This window comes from Glycine max, chromosome 11 (assembly GCF_000004515.6).
Source record: "Glycine max cultivar Williams 82 chromosome 11, Glycine_max_v4.0, whole genome shotgun sequence".
NCBI classification, from domain to species: Eukaryota; Viridiplantae; Streptophyta; class Magnoliopsida; order Fabales; family Fabaceae; genus Glycine; species Glycine max.
Genome location: NC_038247.2, coordinates 38089661 through 38110107, shown reverse-complemented (window position 1 = coordinate 38110107; position 20447 = coordinate 38089661). Strand labels below are relative to the sequence as shown.

At 34.7% G+C, this 20447-nt stretch overlaps 1 protein-coding gene across 1 annotated transcript in view; it reads left to right on the top strand.

Moving 5' to 3' along the window:
- Positions 1-20447, top strand: part of LOC100778115 (DNA polymerase epsilon catalytic subunit A-like) — a 31031-nt gene that overhangs the window by 3907 nt on the left and 6677 nt on the right. Inside the window, 30 exon segments of the mRNA XM_014764248.3 lie at positions 247-369; positions 6436-6519; positions 7284-7448; positions 7553-7729; positions 7926-8039; positions 8280-8384; positions 9727-9845; positions 9958-10129; positions 10202-10296; positions 10532-10637; positions 10715-10794; positions 10911-11087; positions 11601-11688; positions 11825-11905; positions 11991-12134; positions 12673-12768; positions 12933-13133; positions 13259-13313; positions 13411-13553; positions 13638-14059; positions 16049-16184; positions 16268-16465; positions 16557-16631; positions 18299-18489; positions 18643-18823; positions 18980-19044; positions 19777-19915; positions 20008-20038; positions 20041-20108; positions 20354-20437. Coding sequence (XP_014619734.1) covers positions 247-369; positions 6436-6519; positions 7284-7448; positions 7553-7729; positions 7926-8039; positions 8280-8384; positions 9727-9845; positions 9958-10129; positions 10202-10296; positions 10532-10637; positions 10715-10794; positions 10911-11087; positions 11601-11688; positions 11825-11905; positions 11991-12134; positions 12673-12768; positions 12933-13133; positions 13259-13313; positions 13411-13553; positions 13638-14059; positions 16049-16184; positions 16268-16465; positions 16557-16631; positions 18299-18489; positions 18643-18823; positions 18980-19044; positions 19777-19915; positions 20008-20038; positions 20041-20108; positions 20354-20437 — 3915 coding nt within the window.

Here is a 20447-nt window from a genome sequence, read left to right as displayed (position 1 = left end):
CCTGTAGTGTGAGAACTGAGAACTGTTCCCTTAGTATTTGAGCTTGAATTCGACTATGTTATACAATAGTTCTTTAAGTCATTTTTCGCATAGAAGTTTTGGGACAAATCATGTCTGTTTATTCTCAGTTTCTGTTTTATCCTTATTCCAAAGTAGTGAATCCTATTAGTTTTTCCTTTTAAATTGATTTTGTTATTCTTTTTTCCTTCTATTAATGATTTTCATGCTTGTTATTTAATCTTCCAGGAATTGGGATTCAAATGCGATACGAATCAAGGGGAATGTCGTGCTAGATATGCTTGCCATTTAGATTGTTTTGCTTGGGTTAAACGTGATAGTTATCTCCCTCAGGGCAGCCAAGGCCTGAAGGTACAAAGTTTGGACTTTAGTTATCATCTATTTTGCTTAATTTATTTTATTAATTATGAGTGTTATTCTATTAATTGTTTCTGACTAACTCTTTATGACAAGTTTTTTCTGTCATGATATATATATATATGTAGAGGAGGGATCAACTTAAACCCCATCCTCACCATTCATTTTCTTAGAATCTAATGGTTGTGATAAGTCACTAATATTATCCGTTAGATTCCAAGAAAATGAATGTTACTCTTCGTGTAAATTGAGCTCTCCTCATATATATATATATATATATATATATATATATATAATACGCATTCAAAAGAAAAATTCATATTTTATTTATATTCATGTGGGGCGTCGGACTTGCTTACGGCTAACCTTGCTCTAAGTCTCTAAGGCAGTCAAATAAGGATTCTTTCGCTCCTATTGTTTCAACTATAACAATGTTTTATTGTGTAATGATGTGTGTCAATGTAGACCACACCTCATTCTGTTTATAATATGGAAAATTGAATCAATATTGATTACAAGATCATTCGATTATTGATTAATAGGAAATAGAATATTCTAATAATAAATACAATATTAGGAATAATATCAAAACATAATCTCACTCTCCCTCAAGTTGGAGCATATGTGTGATATGCCCCAAACTTGTTACAAACGTGGTCAACCAGATAGAAAAGAAGGCCCGCAGTGACGATGGAGACTAGCGTGACGCTCGTTGGAGATGTGCCATGCATCGTGTGCATGAACTTCACACACCAGGGCCCTGCGTGGGGCCGTGTGCAACGGTGTTTTTAGTTGGCTGCGTGCATTGACGGCATTGCGGTCTTCGACAATGGCAACAGGTATTGTTCACTTGCGAAAAAAGCAAAAAGATCCACCAGGGATGCCTTGAGATGGAGGGAGAGAAGTCAGTGTGGCACTAGCTGGAGATGCGTCACACGTTGTGTGCGTGAACTTCATGCGCCAAGACACTATGACTGTTTTTTGAGTTGGTTGCGCGTGGATGATGTGCTGATCTTCAGAAAGGTCATTGGTGCAGAATGACAAGAGGGAAGTGCGGTGGATAGGGTTGCTGGAAGACGGGCAGTGAGTAGAAAGGTCCACCGGGGACAGTATTATTCTTCTCTTAAGAATAACCTAGCTCTAATGTCAGATGTTTTTAAGTTGAAATCTAACACAGTATTAGAGCCTATAGCCCATCTTGGTTCTTGCCTATTTTGCTAGGCTCGCATGTTTTGGCAAACCTTTGTGGAGGGGGTGTTAGGAAGTCCCACATTGTCTGCCTTAGTTCTCGGGGTGCAGTTTATATATCTGTTGGGTAACTTCACTTAATGCCAATTGGTTTTAAATTGAAATCTAAGATGGTACATAGTCTATTCTAGATCATTAAAGGGTCACCCACCATATTATTCATGCACCACGCCTAAAAGTGCTGGGTGTGCGGGGGTGTATTGGAAAAAACCACGTCCCACATCGGCAAGGGATAATTTCATGATAGAATATATAAATTGAGGACAACCCTCACCTTATGAGCTATCTTTTGGGTTCGAGTTAGGCCCAAATCCACATTCTAAGATCAATGTTACTTTTTCAAGCTCATAATATATATACATTTTTTCTATATATGTTTTTCATTTTATTTTCTTTGGTTGACCAATGAATTTCATTGAAATAGTGGACAAAAACCATGTATAGTAAAGGGATGGATAAGTTCCAACTGTCTGTTTTTTTGTTTTACAAAGAAAGTAACAAAAAAAAAATAAAAATAAAAATAAAGAAAGTAACAAAATTGACAGATTGAATTTAAAAGTAAAACTGACACCATAGTTCCGAAAGCTCATATATGGAGAAGTATCCAAGTATTGATAAGAATCATAAGATGCTGTAGAAAATTTTATTAGATTCATTGTATTTGATACATTTTATTAGATTTATGAGCAATGCTAATGGCATAGCAGACTTTATGTAAGATGTTAATTGTTAAGCCAAATTCCATTTTGGACATTCCCAAATGAAATTTAATGCAGAAAACAGGGAGCTCAGTAAATGCTTAAAGTTGAACTGGAAGCAAAGAAGAGTATTTTCTCTCTTGCCAACAAAAAGCACATTCTAACTACTGTCTTTTTCTTTATAAAGGAAAGAAGCCTTAATGAAAGATAGGAACCTGGAACTTGGAATGTGCTAATAATTTTTTTATGGATTTCAGAACTGCTAGCATTGAGACTGTAGAATTATTATACATTAAAACTTTTTGATAAACTGAGAGGAAAGTAGAGAGATAACAGAGAAAAAAGAAAAGAACAAAGCTGATTTTTATTGATCTGAAAAACTAGTTAGAGATAGTTACAATCGAGGTATTTATAAACCTCTATGCAACAAAACTAACTATAACTAACTCTAACAGAAAATACAACAAAACTAACTATAATAGAAAGCCGACTAACTCTAACAGAAAGCTAACTAACTTTAACAGAAAGCTAACTAACTGATCCTATTGAGGTGTAGTTAGAAAAGCCCTTGTACTCCCTGAATTAGTAACTACCACGAAATGGGTGTTGTTAGCAAAAGCTAACAGCCCTTACAAACAAAATACAAAACTGTTTTCACAGTTATGCATTGACATATACTGATACCCCCCCTCAAACTCAAGGGGGAGAGTTTTCATTGGAAACACTCTTCACATTGAGTTTGCCTCTCAGAGCCTCAAATCTTGATGTAGACAAGGGTTTAGTTAGAATATCAGCCCACTGATCCAGAGCTGGGATATGAACAATTGAGAGCTGCTTGGCCAAAATCTTCTCTCTGACAAAAAAACACATCAATCTCCATGTGTTTTGTTTGACTATGAAAAACTTGATTGTGAGCAATAGAAACAACACTTTGATTATCACAAAATATTACTGGAGTAGCGAAAGAAACTTGTAACTCTGTCAGTAGGGTATAAATCCAAGTCAATTCAGTGGAAGTTTGAGCAATGTTGCGATCTGATTATCCCAAAATATTACTGGAGTAGTGAAAGAAACTTGTAACTCTTGTCAGCAGGGTATAAATCCAAGTCAATTCAGTGGAAGTTTGAGCAATGCTGCGATATTCAGCTTCAGTACTAGATTTGACGGTAACCTTTTGTTTGCGAGACCACCAAGAGACTAAGTTTGGACCAAGAAAAATGGCAGTCCTTGAGGTGGAGCACCTGTCATCCATGTCAGATGCCCAATCAGCATCACAGAATGCTCGAATGGCCAAGGGATTTTTAGTAGAAGCAGGCTGCAGGAGCAGACCATGAAACAGAGTACCTTTAAGATATCATAGAATCCTTTTCACCACTGCCTAGTGAGAATCCAAAGGAGCAGGCATAAATTGGCAAACCTTATTGACAACAAAACTAATTTCAGGTCTAGTGAGAGTAACATATTGTAATGCACCAACTACAGACCTATAGAGAGAAGGATCATGAAAAACATCAGCACCATGTTTAGACAACTTGCAGTTAGAAACCATGGGAGAAGAGATTGAATGAGCTTTAGCCATGTGAGTTTTGTGAAGCAAATCACGAATGTATTTACTTTGGGTCATTAAGATAGCACTGTTGGACAAATATTTGATTTCCAAACCCAAGAAATAATCCAGATGACTGAGCTGTTTGAGAGAAAAAACAGTATTCAATCTGTTTGTGAGCTGCTGAATCAGAGTGGTTGAGCTACCTGTGAGAATTATATCATCCTCATATACCAGCAGATAAACAACATCCACTTGATGCCGATAGATAAATAAGGAATAATCACTTTTGCTGCCAACAAACCCAAACTGTAATAGAGTGGACTTGAGTCTGTCAAACCATTGCCTTGGAGCCTGTTTTAACCCATAGATAGCTTTATTTAGCCTGCAGACCAGTGACTTGTCTGCAACTTCAAAACCAGGAGGTTGTATCATAAAAACAGTTTCTTCAAGAGTACCATTTAAAAAGGCATTATTCACATCAAGTTGGAATAGTTTTCACCCATAGGACAGGGCAAGAGTAAGAATAATTCGAATAGTAACAGACTTGATCGCAGGAGAGAAAGTTTCATGAAAATCAAAACCATGAACTTGATGAAACCCCTTAGCTACCAATCTTGCTTTGAACCTATTAATTGATCCATCAACATTTTCCTTCAACCTGTAAACCCATTTACAGCCAATGGCCTGTCTGTTAGGAGGTAAAGATACTAAGTCCCAAGTATGATTTTTCAGTAAGGCATCATACTCCTGTTGCATAGCAATGAGCCAATCTTTGTTTGCTAGAGCTTGTTTCACAGTTTTAGGCTCAGAATGAGTGAGAAAAAGTGAAGGGTGAAGTCTAGGGTTGTGAATACCATATTTAGACCTTGTTTGCATAGGGTGGGTATTGACTGGGATAGAGTTGGGTATAGACAGAGACTCTGAAGCAGATGAAGTAGGGTTAGTAGACTAAACTAGCTTATATTGACATATATTGATAAAAACTAAACTAGCTTATTTTATTTCCAGCCCTAGGCATCTGGTAAAGGATTTGGAAAATAACTATACTGTAAAGTCATCCAAAGTGCCACTTTACTCAATTCTGTGAAGGCTTTGGGGATCCTGTAAATCAGGATATTAGGGGTGGTTGGTGGATTGCCTTGAATAGTTCTATTTGGCACCATAGAAACAATCTGATTTTCCAAGGAAGCCCATTCAACCCCTATAAAGTCATGGATCATGCCATTTACCTTCTTTGGTCCTGGTTCAAGGCTAAAGATAAAGATTTCAATACTAGCTTCACCCACTGGTCTTCCAATATTTCGAAGTTCTTTGGATAGATTTGTTGGGTTTCCTTAATCTCATGGTTTAGGATGGGTTTTTTGGAGGGCAGCACTCTGGTGCTTTGTATCTATCTCTAGTACCACTGGTACTAGTTTTTCTATTATTAATAATATATATTTCTTTTGCCTTCCAAAAAAAAACTATACAATATAGAAAAAAGGAAAACAGTCTAGTGGTTTTAACTCCTTTGTGAAAAACTTCAATTTCAGTGTACATTGTTTTCCTTTTCCTCTGCTTGCAGTAAATCAGCTATAAAAGTTGATGTATTTGCTATTGGTGAATTGGGAACAACCTTCTAGAGAGAGTAACCAGTTAAATTCATGCCCATTCACCCAGTTAAAAAAGTTAAACTCAGTTTTAATAACTTTAAAGGATTGGTAAGTGCAAGGAATGAAAATCCCAATTGTGGTGCACTGTTTTTGGCTTTTTTCCAGCTCAGTGGACAATATAGTTTGAGGCTAATAAGCTCTGATTCCAATGGAGTGAAGTGCTAGTATTCTATAGGTTGTGTTGTTATTCCAGTGTTATGATTAGTTAAAATAATTTTTATGGCTTCTTTCTGCTTATAACATATAATTGAAACTTCATGCCAAATATTCAGAGGATTGGAGGGGTTTGTTTTGATAGATGAGCTTGTATTTTCTTTTCCTTTTGTTGTTTTTGGCATTGCTAAAAGGATTTATGTGCGTTCTTCCAACTTACCCTGGATGCTTTCTCCCTAATTATATTCCTCTTCCTAATTAAAATGCTTCACAATGGGTCAATCTCATCCTTTGATCCTGTATATCACCTCCTCATTGTGTAAAAATTTATCCATTTATATGGGCAATGCTTACATGGGCCCAGTCAACTTTTGGAGCAAGCGATGAAGTGTCATGCTATATTTTTCTTAGTAGGACATGATTTTACCTTATTCAGATGGACATGCATTTATTTCTTTTTCAGTGTGACACTGAATTATCAGGATAGAATTGTAAACAGTTTGGTCCTGGAGGAGTGCTGTGTGCATAAAGTCATAAAATAATATTTGTTCAACAAGTTATCCACTTAACCATGTATTCATTTATTTATTATATTGTGAAAATCATTTTCAAAATTTTATATTCGTTACATTTGATAAAAAAACTTTTATTTTTACATTAACTTGAACACTTTCCTTGCCTGTTATAATAAATAATGTAGGAATAAGTCATTGTCTCATAAATTTCTGATTAACCAAGTTTGTCCTTTGTTTTTATTTAGGCTGTTACAAAAGCAAAGTTGGGTTATGATCCATTGGAGGTGAACCCTGAGGACATGGTTTGCTTTGCAAAGGAAAAGCCACAGGTATGATTGATTTGAAGTGATATCTGTATCGTTTATTAAATTGGTTTGATGTTGTGTATTGGAGATGAAGCATTGTAAGTAGTGAATTTTTTTGTTTTTTGACTATTGATAAAATAGTGTATGAATAAGTAGTGAATATATTTGAATGCCTTTTTTCTCTTGTTGGCTTGCATGCCATGATTGTGGTCAAATTAAGTATTGATTTGATTGCCACTGCTATTCACCAGTCATTGAAAGGGAAGATAGTGAAATAGTGGTCTTATTTGCCTAATAAATTGTGGTGCAATTGGTTTTGATAGACGTTGCTATGTTAGATTAAAAGAGGACCTTTTACTTGATGCTTATTTTCTGGATAAAACAGATGTTTCCTAATTTGTTTGGTTCTACTTCTGGCAAATATATATCTCAACAGTGGGATTATAGTGCATATCCTTGTACCCCAACTCACTGAGTTCATGGGATTGGTGTAGCTTAATGATTGTTCCCAATTTGGATTACTGAGATTCACTTAAGGCAAAAAAGCAATTTAAATTAAGAAATTGTTCTGACATATCATGCCTTTGTTTAACAAGAATTGATGAACTGTATAATCTTTAAGTTGTTTTATGTTGGAAAGGACTAAGGAGCATTATTTTTATCCCTGTTTTATTCTTTCAGAGTTAGGGTATGTTCTACTTTGACATTGGAGTTTTCAATCTGAAAAGTTATGCTTCTTGTTGGTCATGAGACATGCTACTCATTTTATTTATTAATTGTTATTGCAGATGATGGCCTCCTATTCTGTTTCTGACGCAGTGGCAACTTATTACTTATATACAACTTATGTTCATCCCTTTATTTTCTCTCTTGCAACCATTATACCCATGTCACCAGATGAGGTTTTGCGCAAAGGTAGTGGAACCCTCTGTGAAATGTTGCTTATGGTGCAGGTGGGCTCTTATGCATGTATTCATTCATGTTGAAATTCTCTGCTTAAATTTGTTCATTTCATGGTCGCTGGTTTCCCTTGTAATTGTGTTTGCATCTTTTACAGGCATACAAGGCTAATGTTATATGTCCTAACAAACACCAATCTGATCCAGAGAAGTTTTATAACAATCATCTTCTTGAGAGTGAGACGTACATTGGTGGTCATGTGGAGTGTCTTGAAAGTGGTGTATTCAGATCTGATATTCCATCTAGTTTTAAACTCGAGCCATCCGCCTATCAGGTTTGTTGTTTCTATCTTCTTGAATTACTTTACCAGTGACTAGCATTCCTTTATATTACAAAATATGCACAATCTTAGCAATTTTTGTATGTTTAGTTGTTGTTTGTTCCAATTCTAGTAGTTTATATTTTAGTAACTCAATTATGATATCTTTCTGTAAGTATGTTTCACTAACCATGGAATGGCATGGTTCCAGCAACTTATCAACAACCTTGATCGAGATCTACAGTATGCTATAACAGTGGAGGGTAAGATGGATTTGGAATTTGTTTCTAATTATGATGAAGTAAAGAATGCAATCATGGAAAAGGTACTGATTCTGATTTTTGTCTGGTCAAATTTTCATGTATTTACTAGCATATAATAATCATGTCTACATCTGTAATATTTTAACTGTTTGGTTTTATTTTTTCAAGAATAAAGATCAGTATTTGCTACTCATATGTCATCACAATGGCTATGATTTGTACATTTGTTTATTGTGGTCTAAAACTCTGGAAATTACAATATGCTTGTCATCAATAAGACATACTTCTCCTTATGCATGCAGCTTGTAAAATTACGAGAAGCACCAATACGTGAAGAATGTCCCCTCATTTATCATCTGGATGTAGCTGCTATGTATCCAAACATAATTTTAACAAACCGACTTCAGGTATGATGATATTTGTATTTTATATTATTGCTCTTTAGCAGGATATTCAAGTTGATAGAAACAGACACTATCTAAAAGCTTTCTATAAACGACAGAGAGAAAACACTAAACAGAGAATGAAGAAGTTGATATTAACAACCCAACTGAAAAACAGTTACACCTCTAATATTTGTACTAGAGCTAAGACAGCTGTACACATCTCTGTTAATACAACTGTCAACTAACCCAAGGTTAGTTGAGTTAACTATAATAACTAATCATGCTAGACTGAATAAAAAGAAAAGGAGTAATTCTACTCTACTACTCTAATACTATCCAACTGAAGGGTGTATTTTGATTGAAAACAGATACAACTTACAGAAATAAAAGAGCAAAATGCTCCCAGCCAAGGAAGAAAATCCTTTGGCCCCAAGCTATGAGCTGTATTGGGAAAAACCCAATTCCCACATTGGCTAGAGATAAGACCAATATAGAGCATATAAGTGGGGGACAACTCTCACCATATGAGCTAGCTTTTGGGGTTGAGTTATGCCCAAACTCACATTCATAAGATGCTGAAATAGAAAAAAAGATATACATGATGCCCACCACATAAAGCTTTCCCCATTTGTCAGATTCACATTCCCATGTTACTCGCTTTCCATACCCCTTCTCCTAATTGCAATTGAGCCTTGGATTATGGCCTTTGTGAATACACTTGTAAGACCTTCCTTTGCTGCATGGGTCTAACCATGGTATTGAAGATTTATTCATTGAAAATTAAGTCTTTACCACTATATTGAATAATATAAATATCAAAACAGAAAAACATGTAGACAAAATGAGATAAAATATATATTTTCAGCCTTCCAAAAAAAAAAAATGAGATAATTTGTTTATCTGTTTGAAGTCTTCTGTTCCTACGTTGCACTGTGTTATATGTTTGGCATGAATGTTTTTAAATATCACTAGTGTGTTCTCCAATTATCCTTAGATGATTTTTCAAAATAATGTGAATAAGACTAGTAAAAGTCAAGGATAAGTGCAATAAGCAGTTGAAGCATATTTAATGGGAATATGGCATTTATGTAGTCTCTGGCATATATGAAAATACTCAGCTGGTGGAATGGATTTTGTTGTGGTCTTACACTTGTGATTGTTGATAGAGTTGTTTCTTAGCTTTTTATGGGAAAGGTTTAGTGTGGATAAGCATTTAAAGTTAAATGCCAGGAGATAAGTTAAGGATATGCTTGTTTTCTGTTTGATTTGTCTATACCCCACTAGGAATTGTCATCCTGAATTTTGAAATTCTGATAAATATGAATCTCCAATTCCCTGAGGGAAGTTTCTTTCCTAATTGCAGCCACCGTCAATTGTTACGGAGGAAGTTTGCACTGCATGTGATTTTAATCGTCCCGGAAAGACTTGCCTACGCAAACTTGAGTGGGTTTGGCGTGGAGAAACATTCATGGCTAAGAAAAGGTTTAATTTTCTTTTTACTTAATGTTTCCTGTTCTGAAGATTGTTTAGCCCAATTTTGAAAAATTAATAAATGATTGATGATTGACTATAACTTTCATTTGAAATTCTTCAGTGACTATTATGCTTTAAAGACACAGATTGAATCAGAGTTTGTTGATGATTCTGAGAAGAACAACAGAGCCTTATCTCACTATTCTGAGAAATCATCAAAATCTTTTCTTGACCTTCCCAAGGCAGAGCAACAATCAAGACTGAAAGAGCGTTTAAAGAAATATTGCCAGAAGGTTATGGCTGTTTTATTGACCATGCTTGTTTAAATAATGTTATGATATACTAAATCTTGATGGATTCCCCAGGCATATAAACGGGTACTTGACAAACCTGTTACCGAACTTCGTGAAGCAGGAATCTGCATGCGTGAAAATCCATTTTATGTTGACACTGTTCGCAGGTGAGTGAAGATCTTTGAAGATTAATTTTGAATAATAAAGTTAACCTTTGCATATCTAGTTTGAAGCAGAGTAAGTAGTATGTCCTTATATGTTATAATCTGTGGACCATATTTGTCATATTGCTCATGGATATAATGTGAGGTTAACCTTTAGACATACTCTTTAAGTTTCTACTCCACATTTTTTCATTGCTTGCGTTGTACTAAGCCTCTGTTTTGTGCTATCTGGTTGAAGTTTCCGGGATAGAAGATATGAATATAAAGGTCTCAATAAGGTTTGGAAGGGAAAACTGTCAGAGGCCAAGGCTAGTGGAAATTCTATAAAGATCCAGGAAGCACAGGTATGGATGATATTTGTTATGGTTCTTCCACAATTCATTGTGACAGGATTTCATTTTAATTATTATTTCATGATCAGGATATGGTTGTGCTTTATGATTCATTGCAACTTGCTCACAAGTGTATACTTAATTCCTTTTATGGATACGTCATGCGCAAGTGAGTATATTGATCTCTATAGTTTCTTGATGTTTCATCATTGGACTTTATTTAGTTACATATGCTATTTTTTCTTCTGAGTCATCCCGTGCATTGATTTGATTTTTATCTTACAGGGGTGCAAGATGGTACTCCATGGAAATGGCTGGAGTAGTGACATATACTGGTGCAAAAATCATTCAGAATGCTCGCTTGCTAGTAGAGAAAATAGGAAAACCACTTGAACTAGACACTGATGGTATCTGGTGTGCACTACCTGGATCTTTTCCAGAAAATTTCACTTTTAAAACAAGGTATGCTCTGTTCATATATGATGACACTACATGTATTGAAATTTTAATTGATTGTTTTTATTTTAGTGACAGCAGCTTGAACTCTGGGTATTCTAATATGATCATTTTTTAATTTGTTCATATTATGAAGAAATTATGGAAATTGATGACTTTCAAATGCGACATTGATGTGGTTGCCTAATTGTTTATTTATTTATTTTTTTATTTTTTTATCAGCAAAGATAAATTATATTTATATATATTGTGAGTACCAGAGGTACAAAACAGTACATGTAATTAGATTAGCTTGCCAGCAACATGGTTCCAAGCTCAGACTCAGATCAGTCTCGCAAGGAACCAAAGCTAGGATAATTGGATTGGATATTCTTGCATCATTCCTCCTGCATTTAGTGTAGCTTCAGTTGTTGACTGTAGGCAATATATTGGGTTGGATCCTACCTACTTTTTACCCTGTTTCTTCCAAATTGTTATTGCTAGAAATTATAAATGATTATCATATTTAATGGATTTCAGAGACCCAAAGAAGAAGTTTACAATCTCATACCCATGTGTTATGCTTAATGTTGATGTGGCAATAAATAACTCAAATGATCAATACCAGGTCAGCTTTTAATTTTATCTGTAAATGATTTATTTAATTCACAATTGATGCAGATTCTTCTGCTTTGGTGTTTTGCAGTTAGTGCTTTGCTGTTACTTTTGATTACTACATTCTTTCTATTTTAATTTTCTGACAGACACTCACAGATCCAATCAGGAAAACGTATACAACTCGCAGTGAATGCTCTATCGAATTTGAGGTGGACGGACCGTACAAGGTAAAATGTAGCCTGACTTTATGATTTAAATGTTTTTCTGAGTTTGAGTATATTTAAATGGCTTATATTGTTTTCTTTGATGTAGGCAATGATCCTTCCCGCTTCCAAGGAAGAAGGAATTTTAATTAAGAAGCGATATGCCGTTTTTAATGATGATGGAACCCTTGCAGAGCTTAAAGGTTTTGAGATCAAACGCAGAGGTGAACTGAAGCTAATAAAAGTTTTCCAGGTATGTTGATAAAGAATAGTGATCATTAGCTCCAAGCATACAATCATACAATATGCTCTGATAATAATAACAATATGTAATTTTAGTTTCTTCCTGAAACCTCTTTCATAATGGAATGATGTAGCTGTCATTGTTTTTAATTCAAGGCTGAAAAGCAAGGATGCCAACATCTGTGGAACCAAAACTAGTTAAAGTGGATGAATTTGTATATTATATTAACTACTAACAGTTTTGTTTTTTGGATAGAAATTGGTATTTAAAAAATTATACTTTCTAGATTTTGCAGAAATAGTAGCTCCAAACTTGGTGGTTGTCAATTCTCTGGATTGTCTCATGTGATACCTTTGATGAAATTCTCTTGATGTATTTTTTATTTATACCTTGTCATCACATCTTTTTAAAAAAAATCTGAAACACAACCTTGAACCATTGTTCAATGTTGAGGTTCTTTTTAATGTTTATTCTGTTCTGAATGCAAAATTAGAATGTCCATTTGAAGTTCTCATTTTTATAATGTGAAACACATTTCTTGTAACAGGCTGAACTTTTTGACAAGTTTCTCCATGGTTCAACTTTAGAGGAATGCTATTCAGCTGTTGCTTCGGTGGCAAATGGCTGGCTTGATCTTCTTGATGTATGCTAAAGATATTCATTTTAATTTCTACTTCCTAGTATAATTGAATGATATTTAAGAGCATTGATATATGTTTGCTCAAATTAGTTTGTGGAAGATATTGATGATTGTGACCTGATACAACTTTCTGTTTCCTTATTATATCAACTCTTTCTGTCATACAGAACCAGGGAAAGGATATTGCAGACAGTGAGTTGCTTGATTATATATCAGAATCAAGTACCATGAGCAAATCTTTCGCTGATTATGGTCTGCAGAAGTCTTGTGCTGTTGCCACTGCTAGACGTCTGGCTGACTTTCTTGGCGATACAATGGTCAAAGATAAAGGTCTTCGATGTCAGTACATAGTAGCAAGTGAACCCAAGGTGTGATCCATGTATAAAATGGAAAATTCATAAATCACATAATTTTATCCCTTTTCATTTACCCACAATAATCAGCTTCTTTATCGCCTAGTTACTTTTATCTTAAAAGGTCATTGTTTTTGCAGGGCACGCCAGTAAGTGAGCGTGCTGTTCCTGTGGCAATATTTGAAACTGATGCTGGTAACTTTTTATTTTTGAGTTTCTTCAAGTCACAAATAATAACAAATTTATTCTTGTTTACATTCTAAATAAGGAGGTGTATGCTTAATGTTTGCAGAGGTAATGAAGTTCTATGTCCGAAAATGGTGCAAGGTCTCATCAGATGTTGACATTCGATCCATAATTGACTGGTCCTATTACAAGCAGCGGCTTAGTTCTGCAATTCAAAAAATTATCACTATTCCTGCTGCAATGCAAAAGGTTCATTCAATTTTTTCTTTCTGGATTTGAAATAATCCATTTTTGTTTGCTCATTTTTTTTCTGAAAGAGTTTAATGCTTGAAGGTTGCAAATCCCGTCCCTAGGGTGGTTCATCCTGATTGGTTGCATAAGAAGGTCCGTGAGAAGGAGGACAAGTTTCGCCAACGGAAATTAGTTGATGCCTTTAAATCAATGAATAGGAATGAGCACTCAAAAAAGCATAATGACTCAAATCGTGTCCCTCTTGTGATTGATGATGATATTGTTAATGAGTTGGAGGACTTTGGAAACAAGGACAGGAGTTCTACATGCAGGCCTAGACCAATTATACGGCATTATGAAGCTAATAATGAACGACATTCAGGGAAGCTCAATGATCAAGATGTAGAGCAACAGCATAATAAACCATTACAACAAAAAGTTGACAAAAATGTAGATTATGAAGGATGGCTTCAAATAAAGAAGCAAACGTGGAAAGATATTCTGGAAAGGAGAAAGAAGCGAAGGTAAAGTCTCATTGCTACCTAAATATTTAAGTTCATGCATCGATATTAGGAAGTTCTTTGGGGTGGTTCCCATTCTAAGAGCAACTTCCAAAAGACTGTCTTGGGTTGTTTAAAGGAAAGAGATAAACAACGTATTAAACCTACATCTGCTGGATGATCTACTGAAAAAAATTCCTTTACTTTATAGTAGAAGTTTATATTCCTGTATATTGCGCAATTACTTTGTTTCAGAATTTTGTATGAGACAAGTCTTATGTCAAGAATTTGGTACTTACTAAGCTATTCTAAAATTAATCAACAACAATCAAGATATTCAAATTAGGAGAACAACAATAGGATAACCACAAATATCTACAGTTTTCTTTGAATATGCCACCAGAACTACTGGAAGGGCCAACCATGAATAATGTGTTAGGATCCAATTGCAGTGTATGGGACTTGAGTCCCACATTGGAAGTATGTGGTTCTACTGTGGGGTTTTGTAAGGCCTTAGACATTGACTACTATTGGGGTTGGGTTAGTGTCAAGTTCCATAAAAAATCCAAGTTTCACATCGGCTAAAGATAGTGTCAAGATAGAGTGTATAAGTAAGGGGCAACCCTCACCCTACACGCTAGCTTTTAGGGTTGAGTTAGGTGCAAAACCACATTTTAAGATGGTATTCAAGTCTTATCCTAAATCCATTAAAAGGAATCACCCACTTTTCCATAAACTGAGAGAGAACACAGGAGAAAAAGAAGAAGAAAAGCTGATATTATTGATCTAAAAAGTTAGTTAGAGTTAGTTACAATTGAGGTATTTATACAGGTGAACTAACCATAACTGTTTCCTCTACACAGCTGAACTAACCATAACTGATTCTAACTAATCCTAACAGAATTATAACTGCCTGACCCTATTGAGGTGGAGTTAGCAAAGCCCTTACACACCCTGAATTACTGACTAACACTAGATGGGTGTTGTTAGCAAAAGCTAACAGCCCTTACAGTAGCTTTTTATTACTATATGGGTGCTGTTAGCAAAAGCTAACAGCCCTTACAATCAATATAAAAAAGTGTTTTCACAGTTATATATTTACATACACTGATACCCACCATGTTATCCATGCATCAAGTCCAAAAAGTGTTGGCCGAGAGGTGGTGTATTGAGAAAAATCCAAATCTCACATTGACTAGACATAGTGTCAAGATATAGTATGTAAGTAGGGGGCAACCTTCAACCTATGAGCTAGCTTTTGGGGTTGAGTTAGACCCTAACCTACATTACAAGAACTATGAAATGGCTAGCTTTTATGGTGTGGTTCTCTCAAGGTTCTTATCAATTGTTATCAAAGCTTTTCTTGTGTCTCTCAGCTGCAAATGAGTGGCATGGGTGGTGATGCTGGCATTGCATTGTTTACTTGGGACTAATCAAATGGCTAGTATGTAACCCTTGTGTTAGATTTCAGCTTAAAATTAATTAGCACTAAGTGAAGTTGTCCAACAAATATATAAGTTACACCCTGAGAACTAAGGCGGGCGATGTAGGACTCCTAACATCTCCCCTCCACAAATGCCTGCCAAAATAGGCGAGACTACTAGAATAGGCGAGAACCAAGATGGGCTATAAGCTCTGATAATATGTTAGATTTCAGCTTAAAACCAATTGGTTTTAAGTGAAGTTGTCCAACGGATATATAAGCTACACCCTAAGAATTGAGTCAGGCGATGTGAGACTTTCTAGCAGTGTGGGCATTGGAGCTTTGGAGTGTGGTGGGATGGTAGGATGCAGTTGCATGGTATGAGAATTGAGTCCCACATGGAAGTATGAGATTCTAGTGTGGGGTTTATAAGATGTTAGGCTCTCAAACTACACCAACTAGCTTTTGTGGTATGGTATTCCCCCCCATGGTTGTGACTGACTTTACTAGTAACCAGGTTGAGATTCTTTACTCCTAAACATTGTTTGCTGGACAAAAACCTGACTAATGAAGAGATTTTTCTTTCCCAGATTGGAGAATTCAAAGAAATCTGACCGTGTAAATGGTGTTCTTCAACAAATGAATGGTAAGGGGAATCAGGGCAGAAGTCATGTCAGTTCATATCTTAAAAGGCTTGAGGTAGACTTAACAAAGCGTCACTGGCAGGTATGCTAAATTTTACAAGTAGTCAGCTTTTCAATATGATTGGTATGATTTTTTAAATTCCTTATTCTAATCTTTTGGTTCAGATAATACAACTAGTTCCCAGTTCACTGATAGGCCACTTTTTTGCTTGGGTTGTTGTTGATGGGAGTATGCATAAGATTCCTGTTTCTGTTCCTAGAGTCTTTTACCTCAATTCAAGATCAGACATTACTGAAGAATTTATGGGTAAACGTGTTAACAAGACTCTTCCTCATGGACGGCATAGTTATAACTTGTATGAGGTACTGGGTTCTTGCTTTTCTTTTTTAAAAATAGATTTTCTTATTAATCTTTTTATTTAAATGTGGCAATACTAATTTAGAAATTTTGCAGGTCTCAATTAATGAAATTCAATATGGGGAAGCAAGCAAAAAACTTGCAGCTCTTCTAGCAGATCCTGATGTTGAGGTCTGCATACTTTATAATCTAACTCTGTGTGTGAGGATTAGGTTACTTCGTTCAATAATATACCTTGTATATATTAAATTTTAATAATTCAACCTTTAAAAGATATTATCGAATAGAGCAACTCTATGAATTTTTATTAAATTTTAAACATGTAATATATTTTTCGAAAGGGCAAATTATGTTTAGTCCCCCAACTATTGGAGGTTTTATTTTAGTTCCCCAACTTTTGTTTGACTGGTCTTTATCCTCAAAGTATTTTTCCATTATACTGTTCATCCCTGCTGTTTGAGAGCTCTGTTAACTGATGACGCGTCCTTCCATGGGACAACTAAGTATCTGCCATGCGTCAAATTCGCCGACACATGATTAAAAATCATATTTTTGTATTTTAATAATTTTGAAATTATTGAAAAATTGTTTTTTTTTAATTAGTTTTATTGACTCTCTCCCCTCCACAGTATCATTAACAATCTCTCTCTTTTTCTCGCGCGACCCAAATCTGAGCCATGATCCATCACCACCTCATGCGACCAGACCCTGTGGAGGAGAAAGTTAGGGCTAATAAAACTAATTAAATAAAAAACATTTTCAATAATTTCAAAATTATTAAAATACAAAATATGATATGTAATCATGTGTCAGCAAATTTGACATGTGGCACATACTTATTTGCCACGTGGAAGGACATGTCATCAGTTAATGGAGCTCTCAAACGGCAGGGGTGAACAGTATAACGGAAAAAATACTTTGAGGACAAAGACCAGTCAAACAAAAGTTGGGGAACTAAAAACCAAAACCTCCAATAGTTGTGGTACTAAAAACATAATTTGCCCTTTATCGAAAATATAAGTAAATGTTTACTATAAGATTATCTCATTACAAATGCCCAATTTATAAAGAATTTGATGTGTGTGATAGTTGAGATAATAAATATTCAACTGTTGAATTATTGAAATTTAAAATATACAAAGAGTTGTTGAATGAATTTATTTTGCCAAGAGTTTCTCCTGAAATAATTTGATTCCTACTTTTGTATGAACAATTTGTTGTATAACCTATAATTTGATTGTTAATTTCATGTACCGTAAATCCTTATACTAGTACTGGTAGTTTGATTTCTACAATGAGGTGGTTGTCTTTATTTTTTTCCTGGGTTAAATTAGTTTTTTCTGTGTTGTTCACTTCAATGCCATCCAAGAGTATGGTTGGCCTTAGTAAAACACGGTTCCACTAGATTGTATCTTCTTTTGAGCAAGGCAGTGCTTCATTCTAAAATTTTCCTGGCTTTGAGTGTCTTTCATTTTGATATGTAGGTTTAGCTTATTTTGATAAGAAAATGACTAGATTTGTTCATGCTGTAAATGTAGAACTTATCAATATTGACTAATAATAGTTGTAATATTGTTTTTTTAATATCAACTTTCATATATGACTGTGGCTATGTGCAAAGGGACTAGTTGTGTTCCAATTTGTGAGGATCTTTTACGTCAGATAAAATGGGAGTTCTTTCAAATTTGATTCATTTCTTACAACCATGTATATTTCTTGGATTGTTGTTATTAAGGTACAGTCAAGAGCTTAAATTATATTGTCAACTTTATGTTCATTGTGTAATTTATGTGATTTGTAGTTACATTGAATTTATCTGAATTCAATTTTTATGTCAGGGAGTATATGAAACTAAGGTGCCACTGGAATTTAATGCAATTGTCCAGCTTGGTTGTGTATGTAAGGTGGACAAAACTGCTAATAAACGTAGTCTACAAGAACCATGGAATTTGAGTGAATTGCACATGAAGACCACAGTTGAATGCGCTTATCTTGAACAATCTATATCCTTCTTTTATTTTTACCATAGGTAAGTGGAGGCTCATTGTTTAATTATTTTCTTCATTCAGTTTTTAAGTTAAAAACTCATTGATTTTAAAATTAATTTCATGACTTTTCCATTATTTGTGCATTGTTTTTTAATGCTGTAGTTTTACATTTAAGATTCATTTATTAACTTCAGCATCTCTGAGGGACGGGCTATATATGTTGGATATTTTCCTGCATTAAAAGCAATAACTGTTGTGGTAGTTAATCCCTATCAAAACAAAGATTTATCACCGACTTTTCTTGAAAGACAATTTCACGATGCTTGCCAGTCTTTGTCTATTGATTCACCTCCGAGGAATGGCATTAATTTCAAGGTAAATCTACAACAATTTTTTATCATTTTATTTACTTGCAGTATATCTTGAAATCTGTATTTGTTCTTCTAATTATTTTATCTTTTAAAATTTCTCCATTTAAGTGTCTGAAGTTATCTATTTTCATGTTTATGTACAATTATGCCCTATATTCAGTTGGACTATGTTGCACATGTCAAGGATGCTGAAGCAGTGATGCAAAGAGCAATAAATGGTCACAGGTTATTTTTTCTATCTTTGTTTTTTACTACAATGCTTTCTGAACTTTCTAGAATTACCCTTATTTAATTCTAATAATTTCTCTCTCCACCTTAACTATCTTTATAATGCCACATTAATTTCAATGCATGATTATTAGAGAAGTGGATTTAATAGGAAAGTGTAGACTAATTAAAAATGATGTAATTAGAGATTAAGGGTAGACTTGGAAAAACTATCTAATCCTTCTTAGATTTTATAAAGTGACTTGTAAAAAAGAACAGGGAGTTTTCTCATGCAGTTTCTTCTTTTAGAATACATTTGTAATAATTCTGACTGATTTGTTGCCTGTAGTGTAGTAAGAGTGAGACAAGATTTTGAATCTGGAGTATAGATAAGCTACTAGCACTTGAGTTGATATATAATATAAATAAGGTTTGGTCTGTCTGGACCTGATTTTAGCCATAAATTCCATATTTTGATCTGACTCATGTATTTGGGGAGTTAATCGTAGGGGTCTGCCACTCTGTTGTGTACATGTTACATTAACTAATGTTCAAAAGCAGATTATGAGTAATAACACCTTCAAATTTTTACAATGCTCGATCTTTATGGTTTTCATAAGATTGATGAGGCTTTCCAATTCTCTCTTTTTTATGAAATTCTATAAGCTCTGGAAATTCTAAAATATCCCATTCTGTCTCCTATTTACTTATTTTGGACTGAGTTATTTTGTTCTTCTCTGATAATCTTAGTCATGGGAGGGAAAATCACATGCCTATGGTTGCTGTCATTGAATGCCCAAATGTTCAATTAGTAAAATTGGGCATCCAAGTTCTGGATAATTTTCCATGCCTGAGTGTTCCTTATAATGCACGTGATAGTCAGTACCAGGTAAAAATGTTTTTAAACAAGTGGTCCTATTCAAGTATGTCTGTATTTAGATCACTCTTTTTGTTTAATATATTTAATTTTGGCTTTTTTAGATTCTTGGCTGGCAACAAGTTGCTGCTAAACTGGAATGCAACGTTGTGCTGCATCAGTCCAATGGCTAAATCAAAGAATTGCTCTCTCAAGATATGCCCATGTAAGTACTTCAATCTTTTGTAGCATATCTTTGGGAAAATTATAAAAACATAGATAAGAGGATTTATTTGTTAAAGAAATTTTCAGTTTACCAAACAAAGTGGTTAATCAAGACAAGTAAAAACATATGCAACACTCTTTACATGTCGTTAACTGTGGTAAATTTTTCTCAACAGAAATACTTGAGTTGAGAATTTTTTTTGTAATTTTTCTAACATTTTGTTTTCATATGCACGTCTTTTGCAGGTACCGTTGGGGAACTTTGAACTTGACTGGCTTATATTTATTGCGGATATCTTCTTTTCAAGAGCATTGCATGATAATCAACAGGTTCTGATTT